Consider the following 12,505-nt stretch of genomic DNA (forward strand, 5'->3'; position numbering starts at 1 on the left):
GAAACCAATAGATGACCTATTATAACATAAAAAAAATAGTTTTAGAAAAACATACCTAGATTGAGGATCTAACACAATATTCTGAGGTTTTCGATCAGATTCCAACTTAATTAATGTTTTTATAGTTTTCCCTTCAACTGTTGCTACTTTAATAATCTTAGTACGAATAGAAATTTCAATCCAATATAAATTCTTTGACACCCAATCAACAGCAATACTTTCTGGGCTACCAACTGTTTGAATCTACAAATAAAAGAAATGAAAATCATGAATAAAGAATAATTAAAAGGTACAGGTTTATAATTTAAAAACAAAAATCTTTAATTTTTAAATAATTCAAATTTTTTTTATAAGAATTAGTTCAAGTTTCAACGGAGATATTTTTATTGTATCTCATAAAAAAAAATTATATGACTAGTGCAAAGACACCAGTTATTATCGCACAAAACAGTTTTTGGCAACATAATTTAATACTAAATTAAAGTTTTATATAATATTTTTATTTTAAATCCCCTTTGTGGGCAGGTTAAGGGTCAGATTTATAAAAAAATATTGACATTTCCCCCATTTACGGGGAACGAGGGAAATTTTTTCAATTTTTGAGGGTAATGTCTTCGATTAGATACGATTTGTGATCTTTTGACGTATCGGTGAAAGAAATCGGTTCGGTGAGAGCTGAGAAAAAGTGGTAACAGACACACACACAAAAAAAAAAACACATCATAGTAAAATTAATACCTTCTCAGCTTCGCATCGAAGCTAAAAGAAGATTTGATTAATATGCATAGAATCTCCATTTCCCTCCCCAAAAAGATGATTAGTTTCAGTCTCATTGCATTGATATCCTAGGAATACTCGTTTTAAAATTGGTCAGCCCGAATCTTCATAAGAGCTTCAACATAAGATAGCGATCCAGTCTTAATCATTATTGCCGGCGCTTTCTTTTTAACTGTATTAATTTTCGTCTTTTTATTTTAATTACTTCAACCTATGATAATACATTTCCCCTCTTCTGATGGTTTTTTGAATTATTTTGAATTCCGTAATAATGCCAATTTATTAGTGGTCGACTTTTCTACACTTTACCAACATTCGCCGTAATAATTGAGTCAAGTTTATGACTATTCTGCACAAGCTTGATTTCCGGCACTACCGTGCAATCAAGGCCGTTAATTAATTTCTTTTTCCATGAACTATAAGCTCTATCTGCTAGACCTCTTGACTCCTTAACCTTTTTTTAAAATTTGTTCGAGCCATGAATGAAACTCTTGATGATAAATTAGTCTTTCTTGTCGGTGTTTTTAAGAAGTTCAGCATTTTATTAATTCTTTTGCAGTTGTGCCACTTCCACCTTCTCCATAATTTTTTTTCCCAACATTGTTTTTATTTGCCAGTAATCAAGCGGTTTATGGTAAACTTTGTATGTATATATATTATTTATACACAATAAATAAGCATTTTGTAGTATCTAAGTAGTAACTTAATTTGACTTTAGCCATTATCAAGTGTACAAGAATAACAGAATTTAATGGTATGGTTAATGAAACAAGAATTCTAACTAAACATTTGTAATATTCTCCTTTGGAATATTACTAAAATCAATACCTCTTGTATTTCTAAGACCACAGAAAAGAATATGCTAACACGATTACACATATGGTATAACTTTTGGGTAACTATAAAATAGACGTGAATCATTGTCTTTCATGCCGTCTTCCAGGCACCACTAAAGTACTAAAAAAAAAGGAAATTAAAATATAATAATTATTTTGCGTTTATTGAAATATGGAATGATGACTGAATGTGCCTATAAAAAGTATGACACATTCAAGACGCCCAATCCCCGTTTATGACTTTTGTGGTACATTATATAAAGGCTGAAGACACTGTTTTTCCAGTCAGTCACTCGCTTATTTTTCTCTTACTTAATAATCGCTTTTATCGAATTAAATCTTTAAGATTATTTCTTACTTACTTTGGCATATTCTTTATACTGTGAGTCTATAATATTAACTTTTGACACTAAACTTAAAATATACATTTGTGAAAATAACTAACATTTTCTACAATAATAAATACGCTTCTGTTAACCAAGTACGATTCTCGTTTATTAACACACTTACTATAGTTTTAAATATATTCTTAGCAACCATAAATCTACACTCAAGATTCATTCATCATCAGTGAATATCAGGTAAGAGTAGTTTTAATACACTAACTACATTTATTAAGTAATAACCGTTAGATCTTAATATTATCCTTTATGTATAATCCCCCTTTACTACTACGACTTTTTCTATCTTTCTTTTGGTTATTACAAGTCGAGCCCCACGTTGGGCGCCACTTGTAATAACTAGAAACAAAGTACTTGTATCTATTATGTCTTTACAGATGATGTCATTATTATTCATCTTTATTAATACCATCCCCAACAACTTTATTGTTAGTTATTACACATTAATAAACAATTATATATTTAACACAGGAAACATTGATATTATTGATGTTTGTACAAAATATAATCAGTAGAAAACAAATTCATAAGCTAAGACACATTTGAAATAAGAAAAATTTATACTTCAGAAGTCAAAAACAACTTTGTTCTAAACATTTTTTTTCGTGATTAATTGGTTACAGCCTGTTAAAGTTAAGTGATAATAGGGAAAATTTCCATTGTTATTGTACTGATTTGATTACAAAAGTCATTATTTTTCTTTACTACCGCATAAACCAATTTAAAATATTCTTTGACAATAGACCAGTGTGGAAATTTTTTCTTAATAACAACCATAAAAATAAATTTTAAGGCTATTAAAACAGATTATTATCATCATGGTGGCAGAAATAATACCAGATGCACTGCCATCAGTATTATAGAACCAAATCAATAAAGAATTTTTACTTTATATCCAAATCTTTAAACAAATGTAAAAAGCAAATAGTTAATTGAATAAAAAAAATTATAAAAACAAAGTTGTCTGTAATTTTTTATTCCCATCATGTAAAGTTAAAAATAAGGATTCCTATTTAAGAAAATTATTAGTAGGAATTTTTATCATTGAAGTGACAAAAAAAAAGCATGATTACAGATTATTGTAGTTTTTTTGACCTGTTATTTTTTTTCTTTACAAAACTTTTAAAATTCTCAACATTTTCTGAGAAAATAAGTGTCTTGCCAGATTTTGATCACCCTGTGTTATGATTCTGATTTGAACATTTATATATTTAATTACTTATATACTTTATTAAATATAATATTAAATAAAGACAAATTAATTATAATTGATAGTAGAGAACATTTGTATTAAAAAGTAATGATTAAACATCTGCTTAACAGACAAGAGAGTGATACATACTTAACATATTTTATAGGTTACATCATAATCAGTATAACCATACATTACACTCTGTATATTTGATACTCCATTTATACAAATGGAATTTGTATCCTTATTTAATTATATTTGTATAATATAATTTAATAATTTAATACAATAGAAGATATATATGATAGCACTTGTACCCGGGTTAAAAGCGTAGGAGGAGTATCAGAAGGTTTTCGGATAAGAGTAGGAATGCACCAAGATTCTGCTTTCAGCCCTTACTTATTTTCTATAGTGATGGATGAAATTACTAGAGAAATACAAGGAGAGGTGCCATGGTGCATGTTGTTTGCTGACGATATAGTGTTAATAGGAGAAAATAGGGAGGAAATTAATCAAAGGCTAGAGGTGTTAAAAAAAGAGTTTAAAAATAAGTAGAAGTAAGACAGAATATATAGAGTACGAGTTTGACAAAGAAGAACACGAGGTAGGTGAACTGAGGAGGTCAGTGACATTAGGCGAGGACGTGATTGCAGAGGTGGAGAGTTTTAAGTATTTAGGATCAGTTGTGCAAAAGAGTGCTGAATGATGAAGAGGTAGAGGAAGACCAAAGAAGATATGGAGGGATGCTATTGAATTCGTTATGAGGACAGCTGATTAATTTTACTATGATGTGTTTTTTTTTTATTATTTAATTTTTTTTTTGTGTCTGTTACCACTTTTACACAGCTCTCACCGAACGGATTTCTTTCAACGATATGTCAAAAGATCACAAATCGTATCTAGTTGAAGACATTCCCCTCAAAAATTTCCCTCGTTCCCCGTAAATTGCCGAAATCTCCAAAAAAATTACAAATTTAAAAATCGCTAATTTTCGAAATGTTTTCAATTTTTTTTACTAAAAACTGCCGTAACTTTTTCAAAAATGAACATATCAATATAATTTTTTTTTTATAGATGCTTGATATTTTTATCTATTATTTGGTATATATTTTTTGTAAATCTGACACTTAACCTGCCCACAGGGGGGGTTTTAAAATGACAACTTTTTTTTATAAAAAATTAACTTTTTTAACTTAACTTTTGAAAATGTTCCGGAAGGTCTGACACTTTAATATATATCTTAAATTAAAGCTAATGTAATATACTTTATTATGGTAAAAAAAAATTTCGGACTTTATTTTGTCTTCACGGTGAAAATGGCTACCGTAACCTATTTTTGTGTTAAAATTTTCGATTTTATATTTTACATTTTTAACTTTGTATTTATATAAATTTTTGAAAAATGTTTGGATCATTATAATTTTTTTGTGATAACTACTATTAATATAATTCTTTTATGCGACATACTTTTTTTTTAAATCGGACCATTTCACTTTAAAAAAGGGTAGTTTTGAACCATTCCTGCATAAAGGGGGGTTAAAAACTTAAAAATACATATAGAAAGTAGAACTTTTTCAACTTAATTTTAGAAAGTGTTCCGGAAATACTGACACTTTTATATATACCTAAATTAGAGCTAATGTAATATACATTATTATATATATAAAAAAAAAAAAAATTCGGACTTATTTCGTCTTCATGATGAAAAATGGCTACCTAATACTATATTTGTAGGAATTTCTCGATTTTGTATTTTAAATTTTTAACTTAATTTTGCTATAACTTTTTGAAAAATGTATGGATCATTACATTTTTTTATGAGAAATAATATTTAAAGAGAAGAGGGATATCTTTCATTCGACATACTTTTTTTTAAATATCATCATTTCTCTTTATATATTTACATATTATATCTTTATACATTATAAATATATATAGATATTTATTTATTCATATATTACACTTATAAATCATAAAACTTTTAATCAGGATAATTGTTTTCAAGTTTAACCATTCAATCACTATTAAGAAAAGATTGTGAAATTTTTGCATAAATAATGTAAAATCATTTTAGGAAAGTTAAAATAAAATAAAATTTATATGTTTTTTATGAATTAACTGTGTAATTACCTAACATTAAATGTGATAGACAAATTCTAAAAACAGATTTGGAATCCACTTTGAAATCCCTCACAATACATGTAAAAATTGTAACAAAAAAATTGTGTTTATATAGTTTTGTGTACATAGTGAGCTTTGGCCAAAAACTTATTTTTAACTGTTACCGTCATTTTATATATAATTATATGGGTTTTATTTAAAATGTTATTATACTTTAAAATAACATTTTTTACACTGTCTTAAAAAAAATTAAATAAAAAAGATGATTTATTTTAAAAGTTTATACAGCCATGGATAATATCTATTCCTATTCATTATATTATGTGAAAATATTCCTTAGAATATAACATTCAATGAAATTTATAATATGTTCATATAAAATTATATAAATTAGATTATAACTTACAACGGCTTTGGTAGTATTAATATCGGGAGTCATTCGAATAGACTTTTTGACTGGATTTTCCAAAACAGTAGAATACAGTGCTTTAGAGTTATGGTCACTCCAAAATAGATAAGATAGATTAGCTGACCACATTATATCTATTGAATGCATTTTATGAGCTGGTAACATAACTGCTGAATACTTGAAAAAATTTTCATGCGATTTATATGGATCAATGTAGTAAATATCTCCTTCATTGCTAGCAACAACTAATAATGCTGGTGCTCCTAAAATATTGTTCAAAAATAGATAAAAAGGAAAACTAAATTTTATAAACTACAAACATACCAATTGCTTGACATGACTTATTTGGTAAAGATAAACTGTATCCAAATGCACAGTGACAAGAATGTGTTAAGTTTTTTTTGGGTTCACAAATTTGAGAACATGTACCAAATTGACATGGTGATTTAGTTATATTACAAAACAATTCATCTGATCCATCAATACAATCATAATGGCCATTACAATGAAGTCGTCGGTTAATACATTGGCCACTTTCACATTTAAACTTAGTAACATCACATACTTGACTGGCTATCATACCTTAATAAAAAAAGATAACTATTTTTGAAAAAAAGTTTGAACAATAAAGGACATTGTTAGCTTCAATGCTATTTTACCATGATGTATTTATTTTTTGTGTCTGTCACTACTTTTTAATGGTGATCTGTGAAAATGATTGCTGTAGATAAAAAAAGCAATTTTGGTGTTAAAATTTTCGATTTTAGATTTAATTTTTTCAACTTAAAATTACTATAACTTTTTGAAAAAATGTATGGATTAATACAAGTTTTTGTTTCTAAATAAATTATATATATACCTTTCATTTGACATACTTGTTATTTTAAATAGGACCATTTTCTTTTATACAAGGGAAGTTCAAATTTTTAAAAATACGAGTAAAAAGTAGAACTTTTTCAGCTTAAATTTTGAAAATTTCCCGGAAAAATTCGAGCTTTAATTATATGTCAAATTAAAGCTTGTGATAAATACTATAAGTTAAAAAAAAAATTCTTCTGACACATTTTCTTCTATAGGAAGATGGGCGTCGAATTTAATGAAAATATAATTTTTATGTAAAAATCACTGTTTAAAGTGTTAATATTTTAATACTTAAAACTGCCATAACTTTTTGAAAAATTAATGAATTAAAAAATATGCTATTTTTGAGTTAAAATTTTAGGTTTTGTATTTTAATTTATATGCTTTATAATGGGATACACTGATTTTCATGAATATTACATAAAATTAATTGACATAGAATATAAAGTTAAATATATTTCAATTTTTTTTTTCTTTTGAGTCGAAAAAAGTAATTTTAACATATGAATTAGCTTAAATTGCCAATTTAATAAAAAACGAATACGACGAACGTTTGCCTATTCAGTAAAAATTATTACCTGTGGCAATTAATTTTTTGCAATTTTTTCTTAATTATTTTTGAGTTACAATTTTTTTTTTGAATAATCCACCAATTTCTTAAAATTAAACACTATCTACAGATTTGCATCAAATCGTTTCTTATGATAGTGATTTTAATCACCATCATCAAACATTTTTGAAAATGTATTTATTTAAATAAATTATAAACTTAACTATAATACTAAATCACAACTATTTACCAGAAATGAGTAGTATTATTATTTTTATAATAATTATTGAAACACACTGTTTTAAACAATACAATAAACATTCCCACATGAAATTTTTATAATGGCTGGGCATTGAGGTAATTTATCTTTGTGTTTTAAAAGTGTCGCTTGGGGTCTAACTATCGAGGTCCACATTTCCTCCTCTCAAAATAAAATGCAATATGAAATAGTTTTTTCTCTGTATAAAAGAAAATGATCTAATTTAGAAAAAAGTATGTCAAAAATATAAAATTTAATTTATCTATGACATCTATGAGCACATGGGAGACAAGTAGTCACGACAAATTTTTTTTTTTTTACTTGTAGTATGTAACATAAACTTTAATTTAACATATATTTAAAGAACGCAGTATTTCCGGAACATCTTTAAAATTTATACTGAAAAAGTTCTACTTAAAGTCCTATTTAAAAAAAAAAGTATATCGAATGAAAAAGGGATATAAATATTATTTCTCATAAAAAAATTGTATTGTTCCTTACATTTTTCAAAAGAATAATTTTATAAAATTAAAATATAAAAATGAATTTTTTTACAAATTTTTTGTATTAAATTTAATGTTTGTTTTCACCATGAAAACAAAATAAGGTCGGAATTTTTTTTCATATTAAAAAATATTAAATAAACTTTAGTTTAAGATAAATATAAGTGTCAGTATTTCCAGAACACTTTCAGAAGTTAATTTTTTGTGAAAAAATTGTCATTTTGAATCCTTTCCTGTGGCCAGGTAAAGGGTCAGATTTATAAAAAAAATATATCAAATGGTAGACATTGTGCATTTATAAAAAAAATTATATTGATATAACCATTATTGAAAAAGTTATGGCAGTTTTAAGAAAAAAAAATTGAAATTTTTTTGAAAATTAGCGTTTTTTAAATTTGTAATTTTTTGGAGATTTACAGGGCACGAGGGAAATTTTTGAGAGTAATGTCTTTGACTAGATATGATTTGTGATCTTTAACGTATCGTTGAAAGAGATCGGTTTGATGAGACCTGAGAAAAAGTGGTAACAGACACACACAAAAAAAAATAAACAAATTATAGTAAAATTAATACCTTCTAAACTTCGAATTGAAGCTAAAAATAATAACACACAAAAAAAAAAAATTTGTTTCCAAATTATTATTGATTTTAATTTTTTTTTTAATATGTTAAGAATAATCAATGTAAAATGTAATTTTTTTGGTTCTCTACAGTTGATTTTTATGTCACTTTATAATAAAATAAGGTTAAATTTTTTACAATAACTTTTTTTTAGCTCAATTTTCAAGTTTAAAATTGACATAATTAAATAGAAAATTTTATGAGAATTAAAAAATAGTTTTGTTAAGATTAATATGCAGTCGAACATTTTATAATTATTATTTAGAGTATATTTATGAAAGAAGCTTAATATTTCATTAGAATCACTATATTTTGCATTATGATCATAATAAATAATTTTATTTAGTTCATGATGTTCTTTTTGAATAGTATCAAGATGACTTTTGGTGCAATCAAATTACAAAATGGAGTTCAGTTACTTTTGATTAGGAAATGTATGATATTGTAAAAGTTATTTTAATAGGTCTAGGTCTCTGGGAGAATGGGTCAATCCATGCCAAATCATCCAGAAGTGGTTGCATGATCACCTCATATTTTTCTGAAATTTTCAGGGTTTATTCATTATGCTATATTTAGACTAAAACCATTTTTTTTCTTTTTATATGATCTTCCCATTTTTATGGCTATTTCAATGTAAAAAAAGTTAAAAATATCTAGATCTTTAAAAAACACACAGATTATTCAATTACAACTCAATCTAATTAAAATTTTAGATTTGACCCTATTATAACTTAAAGTTTACATTAAAAAAAAAATTAATGTGAAATTCTAAACTTTAATGACTTTCAAAAAATGGCGCTTTTTTGTGAAAATTGGTGTTGAGCTCAGTTAAAACCATTAAGAAGTTATTATTTTATTGTGATTTTTACATGTGGTATTGTATAGTGTATAATCTATGTTTCAACTAAATTTCAAATAAATAAAATTAATCAAAATTAAAGAGATAAAATACATTAATATACCCATATCAGAAGTACAACAAAACACCTAATATGGGATTTAAATTATGTAAAAGTATTCCCGGGAATAAAGAAAATCACAGATTTTTATCAATTAATAACAATACCATAAGAAGTCTTAAGATATCATTAACTGACATTTATGAAGACACAATATTCTAACAACTAGAAAAATCATGATTATTTATTAAAATATTTTACAATATTATCATAATAATTTTATTTATTTATTTTTCATTTTCCAACTTAAATAATGAATTGAATATTTATAATGTGTCTAATTATATTGAATTATAATATATTACATATACAATGATATATAAAAAATTTACAAAAATGTGGTTTGAAAACAACAAAAAACTGTCATTATATTATTTGATTTTTACTGATTTTTTAATGCTAAATTTTACATGTTACACATTTTTCTCAAACTTCAATTTTTTATGGTGTATAAAGCAGATATATATCTACTAAATTAAAAATTTTTTTTTGAAAATTAGGTCCCCCAACAGAGATATTGCACTTAGAATACACATATTTTTATAAAATTTCTAACTTTGTAGGCCTCTAAATCCCAAGATAATTGTTTTAAATATTTGAAATTTAGTTGAAACATAGATTATACACTATACAATACCACATGTAAAAATCACAATAAAATAATAACTTCTTAATGGTTTTAAGTGAGCTCAAAACCAATTTTCATAAAAAAGCGCCATTTTTTGAAAGTCATTAAAGTTTAGAATTTCACATTAATTTTTTTTTAATGTAAACTTTAAGTTATAATAGGGTCAAATCTAAAATTTTAATTAGATTGAGTTGTAATTGAATAATCTGTGTGTTTTTTAAAGATCTAGATATTTTTAACTTTTTTTACATTGAAATAGCCATAAAAATGGGAAGATCATATAAAAAGAAAAAAAATGGTTTTAGTCTAAATATAGCATAATGAATAAACCCTGAAAATTTCAGAAAAATATGAGGTGATCATGCAACCACTTCTGGATGATTTGGCATGGATTGACCCGAATGGAACATGTACACGCTAACATGATACATAAGAATTATAAATATTTAGCTCAAAAAATTTGAATATATCTTCAATAGTTATATCATTCATCCAGTGCCGGGTGATGCTTCACATAAATAAAATTTCAAAACATTATTGGATCAAGATTGCCTATCAATCATTTTACTATATCAGATGTATTGAATATTTAAAAAATATTTATATTACCAATGGTTGATATTATATACAATTTATTGATCTGTTATTTAAGATATGTATTACTTACAAGCAGTTTTTGTTTCATCAGAGCCATCGCCGCAGTGATTTATTCCATCACAAATATTTGTGTTGAACACACAGTTATCATTATTACAACGATACTTTCCTGGTGGACAAGCTACTAATGCGCACATAGTTCTATTTTCATCACTACCATCAGAACAATCCTCTTCACCATCACATCTTGAACCCAAAGATACACAATCACCATTGTTACAAACAAATTGACCACTACGATTGATAGAGCAACCTTTTCCTAATTTATCAGTACAATTCCACTCGTCTGAACCATCAGGGCAATCTTGATCTCCATCACATCGCCATTTTCTAAATTATTTATTTATTTATCATTATCATTTAATAAAAATTGATTATTTGTTGCTAATATTATTTTAAATAAAAATATTAATTTGAAACAAAAAAAATATTAAAAATTTGAACTCAAAAAGTCACAAAAGCTTTAAAAAAAGTCGCGGCACAGTGGTGACGTGGCATAGTTGGATTAAGTATAATGATATCTGACAGAGATTAAAATCAATATCATAAATAACGTTTCAATACAAATCTTTATATAGTGTTTAATTTTAAAAAATTGGTGGATTATTCCAGAAGCTACATGATTTGCTATTTCGTTATTTATATCCTGATTAAGATAAAGTATGTCAAATGAAAAAGGGATATAACTATTATTTCTCATAAAAAAATTGTGTTGAACCATACACTTTTCAATAAGTTATAGCATTATAAAATTAAAAATGAATTTTTTTACAACATTTTTTATTTTACATTAAATTTAATGTTTGTTATTACCATGAAAACAAAATAAAGTCGAAATTTTTTTTCATATTAAAAAATATTATATAAACTTTAGTTTAAGATAAATATAAAAGTGTCAGTATTTCCGGAACATTTTCAAAAGTTAAGTTGAAAAAGTTGTCATTTTGAATCCTTCCCTGTAGGCAAGTTAAGGGTCAAATTTATAAAAAAAATAAATCAAATGATAGGTAAATATATCATGCATCTATATAAAAAAAGAAATTATATTGATCTATACATTTTCAAAAAGTTATAGCATTTAAGTTATGGCAGTTTAAAAAAAAAAAATTGAAATTTTTTTTTGAAAATTAGCAATTTTTAAATTTGTAATTTTTTTTGAGATTTCCCCCATTTACAGGGCACGAGGAAAATTTTTTAAAATTTTTGAGAGTAATATCTTTGACTAGATACGATTTGTGATCTTTAATGTATTGTTGAAAGAAATCGGTTCAGTGAGAGCTGAGAAAAAGTGGTAACAGACACAAAAAAAAAAAAAACATCATAGTAAATCCAATACCATCTCAGTTTCGCATCAAAGCTAAAAATTGGAGATACGTATATTGAGACCTCTGTATTGTTCCCAAATAAGTAACCACGATTTTTAGTGGTTTTATGGCTTGTTAAGTAAAATATTTTTTAGTTTTAAATTAATATTTCATTTTATTGTTGGAACATTAACTAATAGTATAAGTATTAAAGTGTAGAAAAGTGAACATTGGTTGTGTGCAAAAAACTAAGTGGAAGAGAGAAAAAGTAAGGAAAATAGGTGAGAGTTATAAAATAATATACTCAGGTATGAAAGAAAGGTGTAGGGGTTATAATGAATGAGGATATGAAAAGTAAAGTAGTAGAAGTAGCTAAGAAAAGTGACAGAATTATAGTCGTAAAATTAATTTAGAAGAAAATGTGTTG

The 12,505-nt window shown here is 25.5% G+C and overlaps 1 protein-coding gene and 1 long non-coding RNA gene across 2 annotated transcripts in view; one reads left to right on the plus strand and one right to left on the minus strand.

Moving 5' to 3' along the window:
- LOC126905336 (low-density lipoprotein receptor-related protein 1) overlaps positions 1 to 12,505 on the minus strand; it is a 97,651-nt gene that overhangs the window by 15,120 nt on the left and 70,026 nt on the right. The window contains exons 54-57 of the mRNA XM_050684938.1: positions 10,785 to 11,104; positions 6,061 to 6,318; positions 5,734 to 5,999; positions 56 to 243 (exon numbers count right to left, since the gene is read on the minus strand). Of these exons, the coding sequence (XP_050540895.1) occupies positions 56 to 243; positions 5,734 to 5,999; positions 6,061 to 6,318; positions 10,785 to 11,104 (1,032 nt within the window). The remainder of the gene's footprint in view (positions 1 to 55; positions 244 to 5,733; positions 6,000 to 6,060; positions 6,319 to 10,784; positions 11,105 to 12,505) is intronic.
- Positions 1 to 12,505, plus strand: part of LOC126905381 (uncharacterized) — a 210,863-nt gene that overhangs the window by 11,661 nt on the left and 186,697 nt on the right. The gene's annotated exons all lie outside the window — the stretch shown is intronic.

This window comes from Daktulosphaira vitifoliae, unplaced genomic scaffold (genome assembly GCF_025091365.1).
Source record: "Daktulosphaira vitifoliae isolate Bord-2020 unplaced genomic scaffold, ASM2509136v1 Scaffold_4, whole genome shotgun sequence".
Lineage (NCBI taxonomy): Eukaryota > Metazoa > Arthropoda > Insecta > Hemiptera > Phylloxeridae > Daktulosphaira > Daktulosphaira vitifoliae.